Here is a 16,911-nt window from a genome sequence, read left to right on the forward strand (position 1 = left end):
TTGTACTGTATAGAAGGCTCTGTCTGTGCCCATCTCCAGGTTGCAACACTGATGGGTCACTAGTAACCCAATGTCCTGTCTCTCCTCCCAGTGGCTCAGAAGCTGTGCCACCTGCTGGGGCTGAATGTGATGGAGTTTACCAGGGCCATTCTGTCCCCCCGCATCAAAGTGGGCCGAGACTACGTCCAGAAGGCCCAGACCAAAGAACAGGTAGGAGCTGTTCTCCAGTTCCCATCAGTTTTACACTCCTGTTTATGAATTCACTAACACTGATCTATGCAGGTCCATGAAGTTGGCCTAAGCAGAAACAGACTGGTACCCAGCAGACTGTCGTCTATCGCTCTCTGGTTCTCTCCTCAGGCTGACTTTGCAGTGGAAGCCCTGGCCAAGGCCACATATGAGCGCCTGTTCCGCTGGCTCGTCCACCGCATCAACAAGGCCCTGGACAGGACCAAGAGACAGGGAGCCTCCTTCATCGGCATCCTGGACATCGCTGGCTTTGAGATCTTTGAGGTAAATTTATTTTCAAGATCATTCATCTCTTGTTTCAGACATATAATCATGTCCAAGAGGGACTGTCTTGTCTTATTGATCTGTAATACTCATCTCTCACATCTCTTTCTCTCCCCATATCCCTCCTCTAGCTGAACTCATTTGAGCAGATGTGCATCAACTACACCAACGAGAAGCTGCAGCAGCTGTTCAACCACACCATGTTCATCCTGGAGCAGGAGGAGTACCAGAGGGAGGGCATCGAGTGGAGCTTCATCGACTTCGGCCTGGACCTGCAGCCCTGCATCGACCTCATTGAGAGACCGGTCAGCTTTTCATCTTTACACATATAGGTGTATTTTACTCGACGAACTCAACAAACTTTTACTCGACGAACTTCATTCTTCTCCTTTCTCTCTGTCTGCAGACCAACCCTCCAGGAGTTCTGGCCCTGTTGGATGAGGAGTGCTGGTTCCCCAAGGCCACTGATAAGACATTTGTAGACAAGGTGCTCCAGGAGCAGGGCACCCACCCCAAGTTCCAGAAACCCCGGCAGCTGAAGGACAAAGCCGACTTCTGCATCATTCACTACGCTGGCAGGGTACGTCCACGCAGAGCCTGGGTCTCAATACACTGAAATGACTTCCTCAGCTCGTCCTCTCATATCGTATCATTGATTGGTGAAAACAAGGTATTTCTGCCATATGAGTTCCCTTTTTCTGGCGAGGGCCTCATTCGTTCAAAGAAACTGATTTGCCATATTGACATTTTTGTTGCTGTGCCTGGTTAGGGGTTGGAGTGTTGGAAAGAGGAAGCAGTGTTTTTGAAATTAGAATGATTGTTCAGCTCCATAATGTCTTGAGAAACATGTTTTCTTTCTGAATGACGTTGTAACCTGTCAATGTTAAAGTGCTGCCTTTGAGGCAGCGGACATGTCTCCACTAAAGTTCTAGTTAACTGTTAACCTGTTAACCTGTTAACCTGTTAACAGGCCTTAGCACAAAAGTCCAGTTCTGCTCCCAATCTCCACATCTGGTTCACGTTGGTGTGAGACCGATTTTACACTGTTACGTAAATCAAAGATTTTTCAACTTTCACCTCAGTGTGGTCTCCCATCTGCAGAGGGCCTGTGTACATTCCAGGCCAGACTCCACATGAAATAAAGTTAATATCATCTTCATCCATTTTCTTATTAAATTTGTCACACAAAATTCAGATGTACATTTTGTTCTGGTCACAGCACCAGTAGTCCTCACACATGTTAAGACTTAACAAATAGGTTTTGTTTACAGCGCATAAACTCATTTTCTCTTGACCAGGTATCTAATTTAATTTGATCACACATGAAAGTCAGTGAGACAAGATAAAAGGAAGCTATTTAACACGATGTGCCGGTACATATAGCCTGTTTAGCTTACGTCTGTCTGTCTCTCCTCAGGTGGACTACAAGGCTGACGAGTGGCTGATGAAGAACATGGACCCTCTGAACGACAACGTGGCCACGCTGCTCAACCAGTCCACTGACAAGTTTGTGTCTGAACTGTGGAAGGACGGTGAGTGTCCCGTACTCTCTTCCTGTTTGGACCATGTAGTTGTCACTTTGTTTGAGTCTTGGTTATTCAGTGACAGTATTGAAGAATCCCCTTAAAACCTGGAACTTAGGACAGTGGCTATGGTGGGAGTATTTTGTACGCGCTCTCATCCATTCGACTTCTTGTCTGGTTCATATCCAGCTGCTCGCTTCTCTGTGATGAGTATTGCCAGCCAAAACATTGTGCGTTTGTGAGGTAACCTGAAATATCCGCTCGTAAATCTCCTCCCGCCTTTTATTTCCCCATTTGGCACTTCCACTTGTTTTAAAAAGCGATTGAGTTTCATTATGAGTCATTGGACATCTACAATGTATATAGAAACAACTAATAGAAAGGAAATGACTGAATTGCTTTGTTTTTGTGCATGGAATATTCTACTGGACCAGTAACAGCAATATGTCTCTGTCCTTTACAATGTACACAACTAATCATTGTTTGTGTGAGTGTGTATGCGGTAACATAATACGAATAAATCTGTGTCTGCATGGATGATTATGTGAAGCTGAGTTGTCCTTCACATCCTCCCCTCTCTCTGTTTCTGAGCTGTAGACATTCAGACCTTTCAGAGAGCCTCTTTCTATGACAAGGCCTCTAGTCTCCTTGAGCCTCCAGGTGAATGCACACGTTGCTGCAGCTCTGTAGGGTTCTTCCTGCTCGCTCACGGCTGCACTCTGCACCCTTAGATGCACCCACCGCCTCTAGGCTTTGCATGACCCATAATGCACTGTTGCTAACCAAGACCGTACCTTTCAGCGATGCTGGTTTGTCTGGTGCCATTCTGTCTCAGTCAAATCTCAGCTCAGATTGTTTATTTGAGATACCTGGATTGTTATGATTTGTTTGGAAGAGGTAGGACCTTGAAGAATACTAGCATGGAGACATCTGCCGGTGTGGAGTAATTGTATGAGAAAAAGCCTGGACATTGCCAGGGCCATGGCTGTTTAATGTATTCAACACTCACCTGTAAACTGACGACAGTATGGCTTGGAGCTGACTGGAGAGTGATGGATAGATAACGACTTCCTCCACCACCTCTTTCACACGATATTTTAGCTACAGATCACACTGATAGAGACCGACTTCCTCCACCACCTCTTTCACAGGATATTTTAGCTACAGATCACACTGATAGAGACCGACTTCCTCCACCACCTCTTCCACAGGATATTTTAGCTACAGATCACACTGATAGAGACCGACTTCATGAGCTCCACCACCTCTTTCACAGGATATTTTAGCTACAGATCACACTGATAGAGACCGACTTCCTCCACCACCTCTTTCACAGGATATTTTAGCTACAGATCACACTGATAGAGACCTTCCACCACCTCTTTCACAGGATATTTTAGCTACAGACCACTTCCTCCACCACCTCTTTCACAGGATATTTTTACAGATCACTGATAATCTTCCTCCACCACCTCTTTCACAGGATATTTTAGACTGATAGAAACTTCCTCCACCACCTCTTTCACAGGATATTTTGCTACAGATCAATATCACCCTTCCTCCACCACCTCTTTCACAGGATAAGCTACAGATCACACTGTAGAGATGACTTCCTCCACCACCTCTTTCACACGATATTTTAGCTACAGATCACACTGATAGAGACCGACTTCCTCCACCACCTCTTTCACAGGATATTTTAGCTACAGATCACACTGATAGAGACCGACTTCCTCCACCACCTCTTTCACACGATATTTTAGCTACAGATCACACTGATAGAGACCGACTTCCTCCACCACCTCTTTCACACGATATTTTAGCTACAGATCACACTTAGAACTTCCTCCACCACCTCTTTCACAGGATATTTTAGCTACAGATCACACTGATCAGAGCGACTTCCTCCACCACCTCTTTCACAGGATATTTTAGCTACAGATCACATGATGATTCCACCACCTCTTTCACAGGATATTTTAGCTACAGATCACACTGATAGAGATGACTTCCTCCACCACCTCTTTCACAGGATATTTTAGCTTCACTGTTCTCCACCACCTCTTTCACAGGATATTTTGGCTACAGATCACACTGATAGAGACCGACTTCCTCCACCACCTCTTTACAGGATATTTTAGCTACAGATCACACTGACTTTGCTGGATTTCATAATCCCTTTAGCATGAGCTAAGCCTATTTTTGAGGGTACATTTTTTAGCAACCTTAACCTGCATGCCAGACCACTGATCTGATTTCCATAATCTTTCATTTAAAAATATAGATTGTGAAATGAAGCTTTGCTTAAATATCACCCTGTAGATATCGGTGAAGCTGATGTGGAATGACAATGATTGAAGGAGAAAAGATTCATCAGTCAGTGTCACTTAACCTTCGCACACACTCCTTAAACTTCTGTCACCCTTGGATATTGAAGTAAATCAGAGCAGTCACTTAGAGAGTTAAGGGGAGAATATGATTCAAAGAGTGGTAATGATTCAGCTCTGTTCCTGTTCCAATCAGTTGTCAGTCTTGACCATTGCCATATGCTTAGAAGCCTGGTTCTGGTTCTCCAAACGGATCAGGGCCCTTTTCATCTGATGACTTTATCCTTTGCACCATCTAGGAAGAATGTGTATGCATATGTCCAGATTCTTTCATAATAAGGCGACTGAAGCTTACCATGCCACTGAAGCTTACCATGCCACTGAAGCTTACCATGCCACTGAAGCTTACCATGCCACTGAAGCTTACCATGCCACTGAAGCTTACCATGCCACTGAAGCTTACCATGCCACTGAAGCTTACCATGCCACTGAAGCTTACCATGCCACTGAAGCTTACCATGCCACTGAAGCTTACCATGCCACTGAAGCTTACCATGCCACTGAAGCTTACCATGCCACTGAAGCTTACCATGCCACTGAAGCTTACCATGCCACTGAAGCTTACCATGCCAATGAAGCTTACCATGCCAATGAAGCTTACCATGCCACATTTAAGGACAGCCGACTACACTGTGAAACCATGGTTTCCTAGTAAGCCTCTAAAATCACATCAAAGAGGCATGATGCATCCCTGCCAAGGGGAATACTGCCTGACCCCAACGGAGGATTTCTCGAAGATATTTCAGTACAGTATATAGATTTCGTAGTATAGCTCTGATTTATAGCCCATTGCAGCACTGTCTGTATGTGTTCACCCTCGTTCATCAAACAGGTAAATTTCAGCTCTGCTGTGTACCTTAAGGAAAGAGAGATGGCAATTGCGTGTTCATAATTGGTATTGGTGAATGAAAGATATATTGGTTTTGTTGTGCTCTTTGTGACATATCCTTCTCTCTGAATACAGAAAGTAATTTATCCCCCAATGTGTTGCTCTAGTTTATGATAATTCACACTTATCCTTCGGTAGCAGTATTTCTCCTTTTATGTTTTTGATAAATCAAATGCATTAGATTGTGTCATTTAATAACATTGAGACACCCAGTCGGTGTTCCATTTCCATCTAGTTCTTGTTTTGAAAATGATATCGCTTCTTAACTATACAGTGCCTTTGGAAAGTATTCAGACCCCTTGACTTCAAGCCTTATTCTAAAATTGATTCAATTTTTTTATTTTTATCTCAGCAATCTACACACAATCCCCCATATTCTGTAGCTCAGTTGGTAGAGCATGGCGCTTGGGTAACGCCAGGGTAGTGGGTTCGATCCCCGGGACCACCCATACGTAGAATGTATGCACCCATGACTGTAAGTCGCTTTGGATAAAAGCGTCTGCTAAATGGCATATATTTTTTATATATATAATGACAAAGCAAAAACTGTTTTTTAAAATATTTATTATAAATAGAAAACTTTTAACTTAAGTATTCAGACCCTTTGCTAAGAGACTCGAAATTGAGCGCATGTGCATCCTGTTTCCATTGATTATCTTTGAGATGTTTCTACAACTTGATTGGAGTCCACCTGTGGTAAATTCAATTGGACATGATTTGAAAGTGCATGATTTGAAAGATTTGACAGTGCATGTCAGAGCAAAAACCAAGCCATGAGGCCGAAGGAATTGTCCGTAGAGCTCCGAGACACGATTGTGTCAACATTTCTGCAGCACCAATCAGGCCTTTATGGTAGAGTGGCGAGACGGAAGTCACTCCTCAGTATGAGGCACATGACAGGCCGCTTGGAGTTTGCCCACAGCCACCTATAGACTCTCAGACCATGAGAGAAAAGATTCTCTGGTCTGATGTAACCAAGATTCATCTCTTTGACCTGAATGCCAAGCGTCACATCTGGAGGGAACCTGGCACCATCCCTACGGTGAAGCATGGTGGTTGCAACATCATTGCTGTGTGGATGTTTTCAGTGGAAGGATCGAGGCAAATATGAATAGCGCAAAGAACAGAGAGATCCTTAATGAAAACCTGCTCCAGAGCGCTCAGGACTTCAGACTGGGGCAAAGGTTCACCTTCCAACAGGACAACGACCCTAAGCACACAGCCAAGACAACGCAGGAGTGGCTTCGGGACAGGTCTCTGAATGTCCTTGAGTGGCCCAGCCAGAGCCCGGACTTGAACCCAATCTAACATCTCTGGCGAGACCTGAAAATAGCTGTGCAGCGATACTCCCCATCCAACCTGACAGAGCTTGTGAGGATCTGCAGAGAAGAATGTGAGAAACTCTCCAAATACAGGTGTGCCAAGCTTGTAGCGTCATACCCAAGAAGACTCGATGCTGTAATTGCTGCCAAAGGTGCTTCAACAAAGTACTGAGTAAAGGTTCTGAATACTTATGTATATGTGATATTTCAGTTTTTTATTTTTGATAAATTAGCAAACATTTCTAAAACCCTGTTTTTGCTTTGTTATTATGGGGTATTGTGTGTAGATTGATGAGGGGGAAAAAACTATGTAATACATTTTAGATTAAGGCTGTAAAGACAAGGAGTCTGAATACTTTCCAAAGGCACTATGTTAGTAATACTCTGAGTAATGCCTTTTTAGCCTGGAGGTTGTTTTCTGTCTGAAATGGAGACAGCCAACTGGTCTCTAAAGGAAGGTGAGCTGCCACACACCGCATTGAATAGTAACATCTCTTCCCTTCACTTCCCCTTGATCTCTGCAAAGAACATAGCATCAATATATGAGGCAATCTGACTATGCAAACAAGATGGTATTGTTGATATTCTTCTCTGTATTCTATGGCAAGAACAACCACTGATCTAGCTAGTCTATTTACATTCAAATAAAACCAATTGACTGCAGTTTATGTAACGGTGGGGGTGGAAACGTCAAATAAAATGGCTGTGCTGTTCTTGGAAAAACAGCTGTATTATGAACATGTTTTGAGTTTAGTTCGATTAGGTTTTTCAATAGCTTGGTTCAGTCTTGTTTCCTATGTCTGCTTTTAATGAACATGTAGTCATGCTAGGGCCAACCGCCCATCCCACCCACTCTGGCTGTCAGTCATGTTGTTTACATGTTGTTGCGCTTGGAAGCCCTCATCTGTCCTGGTCATGCCTCTAGTCCTTTGCTGCTTGATTATACAGTATATATGTTTAGTTCACGCACCAGTCACCCCTCTACCAGCGTCTACCCATCTAACTCTGCCCTTCTCTCCTCTCCCTCTTTCTTCTGTCAGTGGACCGTATCGTGGGTCTGGACCAGGTAGCAGGGATGAACGAGACGGCCTTCGGCGCAGCCTATAAGACCAAGAAGGGCATGTTCCGTACGGTGGGCCAGCTCTACAAGGAGTCTCTCACCAAGCTCATGGCCACACTGAGGAACACCAACCCCAATTTTGTCCGCTGCATCATCCCCAACCACGAGAAGAGGGTGAGCAATGAGCAGCACACTAACCTCCCCCTTTCACTGACCACCAGTCCCTCCCCCTCTGCCCATTGTAGCCCAGACTATAGCCCCTCCACCACCCACCAGAACCACTGTAGCCCAGACTACAGCCCCTCCACCACCCACCAGAACCACTGTAGCCCAGACTACAGCCCCTCCACCACCCACCAGAACCACTGGAGCCCAGACTACAGCCACCACACTACCCACCAGAACCCCTGGAGACACACTCTGCTACCAGGCCTCAGTGGGCCCTCTGACTCCATAAACAACAGCTCAGATGGAAGGCTGGAAATGAACCAATAGCAGAGTGGGGAGTTATGGGCTATGTGGGCCTGTTAAGTGTTCCCTAATGTATTCCAGGGGATTTAGACTAGACACGCTTGTTTCTGCAGCGCAACCACAAATTACTGTCATAAATGGATGGTATGGATGGAGAAGAGGATATAAATACTGGTTGTTTTGGTGTGAATGTGTTCCAGTTTTTAGTCTAGTCCCTATGCAATCCTAATTGTAGAATGGCATTTTGCATAATATTACACAAATATATTTGAAGTAACATTGTTTCCCTATAAAACATTTTCTGGATGAAATTCTAAAAGCTGAATGAACAGTAACAGCATTTAGTTGCTATTAGTTTAGAATAATCTTCTTTGCGTGAAGTTTGGTACTGTACTGTATCTCTCCCTGACCTCTCACTTCAATGCCCCTCCCTCCCTACAGGCTGGTAAGCTAGACCCCCACCTGGTTCTGGACCAGCTGAGGTGTAATGGTGTTCTGGAGGGGATCCGTATCTGCAGACAGGGCTTCCCCAACCGTATCGTCTTCCAGGAGTTCAGACAGAGGTACTGTATTCAGTCTACACGCACCTCATACACGCACCTCATACACGCACCTCATACACGCACCTCATACACGCACCTCATACACGCACCTCATACCTCATACAGCCTATTTATGTATTTCAACCCAATTGATACGTTCCTGTGTTTACTTTTGAGAGAGAGATTATACAGGACAAAGTGGCATTGGTTTCCCATTGCCCTGGGTGTTGTGCTTTGATTATCTCATGGAGCTGTTCCATTTCTGAACAGTGAGGCTTCTGTAAGATCCGAGGCCTCTCACGTCTCTCCTCACACCCTGGTCCTAGTCAACATGGAGGTGTGGTGTAATGACCCAGGGCCTTTACACATTCATGTCCACTCTGTTGCCAGGTATGAGATCCTCACCCCCAACGCCATCCCCAAGGGCTTCATGGATGGCAAGCAAGCCTGTGAGAGAATGGTGAGGATTTGTGTGTCACTATTTTACTGTGTTTAGCACATTGAATACTTGGGAGAGGCTCTTTGTCCTTTTACAAGCTAGAGCACGGTAAGCAGGTTAAATGTATATCGACTTCATAAACACCCATGACATGATTCTTCCTTAGTATTTATAGGGCAGCGCTTAAATGACACTGTTTATTATGATTTGGCCTTCCTTCCCTGGATTTAAATCTATGACCCATTTTCACTCCAGATCCGAGCCTTGGAGTTGGATCCTAACCTGTTCAGGATTGGGCAGAGTAAGATCTTCTTCAGGGCTGGAGTGCTGGCTCACCTGGAGGAGGAGAGAGACCTGAAGATCACGGACATCATCATCTACTTCCAGTCTGTCTGCCGGGGATACCTGGCCCGCAAGTGAGTTCTCTATATGTAATGGCCTTACCTTTCCTCAATTCCTTCCTTTCGTGACCACTACAACACTTCTTAGGACAGAAAGATGCCACAGATATATGTTTCCTTTGACCTTCTTGGTCAGTATGTCTGACCACGTCTCCCCTCTCTCTCCTGACAGGGCGTTTGTTAAGAAGCAGCAGCAACTGAATTGTCTGAAGGTGCTTCAGAGGAACTGTTCTGCCTACCTGAAGCTGAAGCACTGGCAGTGGTGGAGACTCTTTACCAAGGTGGGCATGTCTCCATTACAGTACACTATATCTACTGTATATGGCTAATCTGTCTTTTTAACACCAGCATTGTCACGTCTCTCTATATAGCTATATGATAAGGCTCCTAGTCATCTACGTTTGAACAGTGGCTGACCCCAGGTCTGTGTTCTGTCCCCCAGGTGAAGCCCCTGCTGCAGGTGACCAGGCAGGAGGAGGAGATGCAGGCCAAGGACGATGAGCTAGTCAAGGTGAAGGAGAAGCAGACCAAGGTGGAGGGAGAACTGGTGGAGATGGAGAGAAAGCACTCACAGGTCAGTGTCCAGTCCACACCAACTACAGTGGACTACACTCTTAGAAAACAAGGTGCTATCTAGAACGTGAAATGGTTATTTGGCTGTTCCCATAGTAGAACCCTTTGAATAACCCTTTTTGGTTCCAGGTAGAACCCTTTTGAGTTCCATGTAGAACCCTTTCCACAGAGGGTTCTACCTGAGACCAAAAAGGGTTCTACCTGAGACCAAAAAGGGTTCTACCTGAAACCAAAAAGGGTTCTACCTGAAACCTAAAAGGGTTCTACCTGAAACCAAAAAGTGCTTTACCTACCTTTTGGAACACGTTTTTCTAAGAGTGTAGACCCTAAGGATCATCCCTTTATGAACTTCAATTGCGCATTGTACCATTCAGTCCATTATGCCCATGTTTGCATTGTGTAGCTGATTGAGGAGAAGAACATCCTAGCGGAGCAGCTGCAGGCCGAGACGGAGCTGTTTGCAGAGGCTGAGGAGATGAGAGCCCGTCTGGCCGCTAAGAAGCAGGAGCTGGAGGAGATCCTTCATGACCTGGAGTCTAGAGTGGAAGAGGAGGAGGAGAGGACCCAGGGCCTGCAAAGTGAGAAGAAGAAGATGCAGTCTCACATCCAGGTACTGATGAGACATGGAGGCTGCAGAGTGGAAGCTTGAGAAGATTGAACATGGAAGTGGTTGCACGTGTTTTATGACAGAGAATACATTTTCTGTGGACCCAAAGCATTTCTACCAGTTATCTTCTTAATAAATGCTGTGATTTTATTTCTTCCAGGACCTGGAGGAGCAGTTGGATGAGGAGGAGGCTGCCAGGCAGAAGCTGCAGCTGGAGAAGGTGACAGCCGAGGCCAAGATGAAGAAATTTGAGGAGGACATCTTGCTCCTGGAGGACCAGAACTCCAAGTTCCTGAAGGTGAGTGGAGATGAAAGGCAGTCTAGGGTTGAGAAATATTGGACCTTACTAACATTATGCTGCTGGACTTTACTATCATTATAAACAACCGGACTCCTCTTTTCCCCTTCAGGAGAAGAAGCTCCTGGATGACCGTGTGAATGAGATGATGTCCCAGCTGACTGAGGAGGAGGAGAAGGCCAAGAACCTGGGCAAGACAAAGAACAAGCAGGAGGTGATGATGGTGGACCTGGAAGGTAGGTGTCCTCTTACCTACAAGGTCTCACTAGTTATAGGTAGTGAGTCCAGACACTTTAACCCCATCCGTCTCCTTCCCTTCTCCCTTCAGAGCGTTTGAAGAAGGAGGAGAAGACTCGTCAGGAGCTGGAGAAGGCCAAGAGGAAGCTGGATGGAGAAACCACAGACCTGCAGGACCAGATAGCTGAGCTGCAGGCCCAGATAGAGGAGCTCAGGGTGCAGCTGGCCAAGAAGGAGGAGGAGCTGCAGGCTATACAGGCCAGGTGACAGACTGACAGACTGACAGACTGACAGACAGGGCCAAAGCTGGATGGAAGCCACCTGGAGATGTAGTTCAGCTGTCTTTTGCAATTGCAAGGTGTTTGACTGCGAGGAAGTCTGATTCTCTGACTGAAGTAATTATCACATAGCTGTGTAGCGCCGTCATCAAATTTCCTCCTATTTTAATTGTCTCAACACCTGTCTTTTTATATGCCATATTTAACAATGGTAGGTCTACAGTTGGCCAGACTTGCACCGGTAATCTTGTAATCTGACTATTAAAACCCTATGAGCATTTACCATTTTTATGCCCTCTCGTCATGAAAACAGTGCTGACCAGACCACCCAGCAGCTATTTATTCAGCAGATCTCACTGGGTTGGAATGTGTAAATGTTGGCCCCACGTCTAGTCTGTGTTGAACACTGGCCATTAAAAACACTCTGCTCTTTCAGGACCAACTCACATACTCAATGGTAGTTGACAGAAACAAGGTAACTGTGTTTATTTCAGGATATATTGTCTGATACTGCCACCCAGTGGAAAATACATGCATAGTAACTTAGTTCAACTCTCCAACCATAGGCCTGACTATTTGGGGTCCTTTGTACTTTGGGGTCCTTTGCATCCTAATAAAGAATTTAAAATGTGTGTGTCAGGGGAGACGAGGAGGTGACCCAGAAGAACAACGCCCTGAAGCAGGTACGGGAGCTACAGGCCCAGTTGGCAGAGCTGCAGGAAGACCTGGAATCAGAGAAGGTCTCCAGGAACAAGGCTGAGAAGCTCAAGAGAGATCTGAGTGAGGAACTGGAGGCCTTAAAGACTGAGCTGGAGGACACCCTGGACACCACCGCAGCCCAGCAGGAGCTCAGGACCAAGCGTGAGCAGGAGGTGACGGAGCTGAAGAAGGCCATCGACGAAGAGACCAAGAACCACGAGGCCCAGATCCAGGAGATGAGACAGAGACACTCCACGGCCCTGGAGGAGGTGTCTGAGCAGCTAGAGCAGGCCAAAAGGGTGGGTGGCTTCACAACAACCCCATGGTCATGTATAGTCAGAGAAAATGTTTCACATGGTTGAGGTAGTACTTCCTCTGTTTTAAATGTTATGTGTTGTCTGAGCATGATTCCTATTGTAATATCTCTTGGTCTGTGTCCAGTTCAAGGTCAACCTGGAGAAGAACAAGCAGAGCACAGAGAGTGCCAACAAGGAGTTGGTCAGTGAGGTAAAGGGGCTGCAGCAGGCCAAGACGGAGTCAGAACACAAGAAGAAGAAACTGGAGGCCCAGCTCCAGGAGTTCATGGCCCGGGTCACAGAGGGAGAGAAGGGCAAGGGAGAGCTGGCCGACCGCTCCCTCAAACTACAGGTGAGAGAGGGCCATTTGCAGCACACACACACACACGTTAACCTATGCTGGTGATGGTCTCTCAACTGGGCTGTTTGCTGTGTGTGCAGACGGAGTTGGACAGTGTGTCTGCTCTGCTGGAAGATGCAGAGAGGAAGGGAATCAAGCTGGTTAAAGACACCGCTGTCCTGGAGAGCGCTTTGCAGGACACACAGGTGAGCTAGACTGGACAACCTCTCAACGGAGAGGAATACTTCTTGTTTATCTTAAAGGCCCAGTGCAGACAAAATCTTGTTTTCCTGTCTTTTATATCATATTGTACAACAGCTGATGAAACTAACACGGAACAAATTTGATCAGTGTTATTTCCTGGTAGTTGCATAAATTGTATTTTCAACCAGCAAGTCCTTCTAATCAGCAGGTTTGCATGCGTAGGAGTTTCGGCTTTTCATGGTGACATCGCCATGCGGTAAACTGATTAATAGACCAATAACAAAGGGAGATCCAAACCTATCTGCCAATAGCAGCTAGTTTTCAGTTTTCCCCTCCCCACTTCCAGACAGTGCCAGTGAAATTGTTGCTTGAAAAATTGTGTTTTGCTAAAAGATATTTTTGCCCATTTTTTTTAATGGAAATCTATTACAATAAAGTACTTAATTGTTACTTAGAAATGATTTGATATAAAAATGGGTGTATTGGGCATTTTACATTAAGAGGAGGTGGCGTTTTCCATGTCTGTGTCTCTCTCTCTGTCTGTGTGTGTAGGAGCTTCTCCAGGAAGAGACGCGTCAGAAGCTGAACATGAGCAGTCGTATCCGCCAGCTGGAGGAGGAGAAGAGCACCCTGCAGGAGCAGCAGGAGGAGGACGAGGTGGCGCGCAGAAACCTGGAGAAACAGCTGTGCACACTGCAGGCCCAGGTCAATACAGCGCCTTACGGCTTAATTGTATCTATTCAAATAATATTACACATTAACTGCAATACAGATGTTATCACCATAACAATCTTCCACCTACTGTAGCCATCCTTCAGTGAGCATCATATCATTGTAAACTTTATGCATGTCTAGCTGGTTGAGACCAAGAAGAAGCTGGAGGATGACGTGGGGATGGTGGAGGGTCTGGAGGAAGTGAAGAGGAAGCTGCAGAAGGACATGGAGCTGGCCACTCTGAGGCTGGAGGAGAAGGGCATCGCCTTTGAGAAGATGGAGAAGACCAAGATCCGCCTGCAGCAGGAGCTGGACGACCTCATGGTGGATCTGGACCACCAGAGAACCATCGTCTCCAACCTGGAGAAGAAGCAGAAGAAGTTTGACCAGGTTTGACTGATCACTCTAAGCCATCCATAATGGTAGCTAAATTGGCTTGGTCTTAGAGCACAGTATGGAATGGCATTGTGTAGATAGATGGTGGACATTTTCCCTCTGTAAGTCACTGTTTGTCCTTTGTTGTAGCTGCTGGCTGAAGAGAAGAACATCTCTGCACGCTATGCTGAGGAGAAGGACAGGGCTGAGGCAGAAGCCAGGGAGAAGGAGACCAAGTCCCTGTCTCTGGCCCGGGCTCTGGAGGAGGCTCTGGAGGCCAAGGAGGAGTTTGAGAGACTCAATAAGCAGCTGAGGAGTGAGATGGAGGACCTGATGAGCTCCAAGGACGATGTGGGCAAGAACGTGAGTGTTGCACTGAATACTGGTGTTTTGTTCAGCTGAGGGCAGAATGGTTTGCATCTGTTGTTTTCAGATGGACTGCTCTGCATCCTACAGAAATAAACTAGGTTAAACCTAAACTTTAAAAGCCAGTTCATTCCAAATAGCATCACCTCAAAGAATCTTCTCTCCAGGTCCATGAGTTGGAGAAGTCCAAGAGGACTCTGGATCAGCAGCTGGAGGAGATGAGGACTCAGCTGGAGGAGCTGGAGGACGAGCTGCAGGCCACGGAGGACGCCAAGCTACGTCTGGAGGTCAACATGCAGGCCATGAAGGCCCAGTACGAGAGAGACCTGGCAGGGCGAGACGACCAGAACGACGAGAAGAAAAGGGCGCTTGTCAAACAGGTGCATAGAGGACACATCACTTCCATACAAACAAGAATTGTGTGAAAAAATTCCAGGAACAATATGTTGTCATACTCTCAGAGAATGTACACCATCCCCTTCCCCTCCTCTGACCTGGTCTGTCCTGTTCTCCTCAGGTGCGTGAGATGGAGGCAGAGCTGGAGGATGAGCGGAAGCAGAGAGCTCTGGCCGTGGCTGCTAAGAAGAAGCTGGAGATGGACCTGATGGACATGGTGGGACAGATAGAGGGCGCCAACAAGGCCCGTGACGAAGCCATCAAGCAGCTACGCAAATTGCAGGTAATAAACTCACACTGTCTGTAGAACAGACAAGACAAATAAAAATACAATTTAAAAAATGTATATATATATATATATAGATATAGATAGATAGATTGAATCCCATTATTGACCAAAATATATCTCCACTTTCTCCCTCAGTCCCAGATGAAAGACTATCAGAGGGAGTTGGAGGACGCCCGGGCCTCTCGGGATGAGATATTCTCCCAATCCAAGGAGAATGAGAAGAAGCTGAAGAGCCTGGAGGCCGAGGTTCTCCAGCTGCATGAGGTACAGTGGGCTGTAGTATTGCTCCTGTCATAACTCTGTGTTTTGGTCTTCTGTTTCCTGAAGTCTAGACTAGCTCGTCTTACTGTGAGAAATGGTGACCTGTGTTTGACCTCTGCCCTGTAGGACCTGGCGGCATCAGAGAGGGCGCGGCGCCATGCAGAGCAGGAACGGGATGAGCTAGCGGACGAGATCTCCAATAGCACCTCGGGCAAGTCTGCCTTGATGGATGAGAAAAGGAGGCTGGAGGCTCGCATTGCTCAACTGGAGGAGGAACTAGAGGAGGAACAGGGCAACATGGAGCTGCTCAATGACCGCTTCCGCAAGACCACCATGCAGGTATGAGCCAGGAGGAAACTTTTTCAGGATGCAGACTTGATCATTGTAATCATACTACCCTTGTTCTTCTGACTTTTAGGGAACAATCCATTATTCAGCCCTACCATAAGTACTCTCATCTCTCTCTCACTTTCCCCTCTCTCCTTCATTCCCTGTTTTCCTCTCTCCACCTCTCTCTTCCCCCTCTTCTCCCCCAGGTGGACACCCTGACCCTAGAGCTTGTGGCAGAGCGCAGCATGGCCCAGAAGAGTGAAAATGCGCGCCAGCAGCTGGAGAGGCAGAACAAGGACTTGCGGGCCAAGCTGGGCGAGCTGGAGGGCTCCGTGAAGAGCCGGTTCAAGGCCTCCATCACCGCCCTGGAGGCCAAGATACTGCAGCTGGAGGAGCAGCTGGAGCATGAGGCTAAGTGAAAAACACAGCAACTCTCTTATAACAACTCCATACCTTATTAGACAAGGTGAAATAGGAGACCAAGACTCAGGAGGAGTTCATGAGGGCCTTAGAACAAGCTCAGCCCGTTGGAAGAGAGGTTCTTGAATGTGATCTAAATGTTAATGTGATCAATGTAATGAGTCAAAAGCAATCTTAAGAGATGTACTTGAAGATCTATGACTGACAGCCTTTGTTACAGTGCGGTTCCTGTGGTGCTCTTACTGTCCTATGACCTCATTCCTCTGTCCTCCTATCAGGGAGCGAGCAGCGGCCAATAAGCTTGTGAGACGGACAGAGAAGAAGCTGAAGGAGGTGTGCATGCAGGTGGAGGACGAGCGCCGCCATTCCGACCAGTACAAGGAACAGGTGAGGAGCTTGTCACGGAAGTTTGGACGTCCCAGATATTAAAGCTACAATATGTAACTTTTTGGGAGACTTAAGCAAATTAACATAGACATTTGAGTTATAGATATTTAATTCTCATTGAAAATAAATCTAAGAAGCGATAGATCTGTTCTAAGTGCTCTATTTCTATGCTTTGCTTTCTTAAGTTTAGTTTTTGCATCTTTTACTTTCGGTTTTGTACAACAGCTGAATATATATTAGATTTTTGGTTATGGATTCTCTACACAATGACTGCTTGTTTTGACACAAACAGAA

At 46.2% G+C, this 16,911-nt stretch overlaps 1 protein-coding gene and 1 long non-coding RNA gene across 9 annotated transcripts in view; one reads left to right on the plus strand and one right to left on the minus strand.

Moving 5' to 3' along the window:
- Positions 1–16,911, plus strand: part of LOC118365503 (myosin-10) — a 96,763-nt gene that overhangs the window by 44,349 nt on the left and 35,503 nt on the right. For all 6 annotated transcript variants that reach the window (XM_052491177.1, XM_052491176.1, XM_052491178.1 and 3 more), the window contains 27 exons: positions 92–210; positions 361–513; positions 645–818; positions 920–1,093; positions 1,931–2,045; positions 7,675–7,868; positions 8,607–8,728; positions 9,098–9,167; positions 9,402–9,562; positions 9,720–9,828; positions 9,990–10,121; positions 10,524–10,730; positions 10,888–11,025; positions 11,138–11,261; positions 11,354–11,525; positions 12,181–12,538; positions 12,681–12,887; positions 12,977–13,081; positions 13,632–13,784; positions 13,935–14,183; positions 14,319–14,531; positions 14,702–14,914; positions 15,052–15,213; positions 15,355–15,483; positions 15,607–15,819; positions 16,017–16,225; positions 16,509–16,617. In XM_052491177.1, coding sequence (XP_052347137.1) covers positions 92–210; positions 361–513; positions 645–818; positions 920–1,093; positions 1,931–2,045; positions 7,675–7,868; positions 8,607–8,728; positions 9,098–9,167; positions 9,402–9,562; positions 9,720–9,828; positions 9,990–10,121; positions 10,524–10,730; positions 10,888–11,025; positions 11,138–11,261; positions 11,354–11,525; positions 12,181–12,538; positions 12,681–12,887; positions 12,977–13,081; positions 13,632–13,784; positions 13,935–14,183; positions 14,319–14,531; positions 14,702–14,914; positions 15,052–15,213; positions 15,355–15,483; positions 15,607–15,819; positions 16,017–16,225; positions 16,509–16,617 — 4,484 coding nt within the window. The remainder of the gene's footprint in view (positions 1–91; positions 211–360; positions 514–644; positions 819–919; positions 1,094–1,930; positions 2,046–7,674; positions 7,869–8,606; positions 8,729–9,097; positions 9,168–9,401; positions 9,563–9,719; positions 9,829–9,989; positions 10,122–10,523; positions 10,731–10,887; positions 11,026–11,137; positions 11,262–11,353; positions 11,526–12,180; positions 12,539–12,680; positions 12,888–12,976; positions 13,082–13,631; positions 13,785–13,934; positions 14,184–14,318; positions 14,532–14,701; positions 14,915–15,051; positions 15,214–15,354; positions 15,484–15,606; positions 15,820–16,016; positions 16,226–16,508; positions 16,618–16,911) is intronic.
- LOC127914507 (uncharacterized) lies at positions 2,552–4,041 on the minus strand. Of its 3 annotated transcripts, none has more exons than XR_008088664.1 (4): positions 3,999–4,041; positions 3,703–3,778; positions 3,302–3,405; positions 2,552–3,236 (listed from the first exon to the last, which is right to left on the minus strand). It is a non-coding gene; the product is annotated as an uncharacterized LOC127914507 (long non-coding RNA). The 3 variants fall into 3 exon arrangements; XR_008088666.1 differs by lacking the exon at positions 3,999–4,041 and adding an exon at positions 3,951–3,980; XR_008088665.1 differs by lacking the exon at positions 3,999–4,041 and adding an exon at positions 3,892–3,928.

Source organism: Oncorhynchus keta, chromosome 32 (assembly GCF_023373465.1).
Source record: "Oncorhynchus keta strain PuntledgeMale-10-30-2019 chromosome 32, Oket_V2, whole genome shotgun sequence".
NCBI lineage: Eukaryota > Metazoa > Chordata > Actinopteri > Salmoniformes > Salmonidae > Oncorhynchus > Oncorhynchus keta.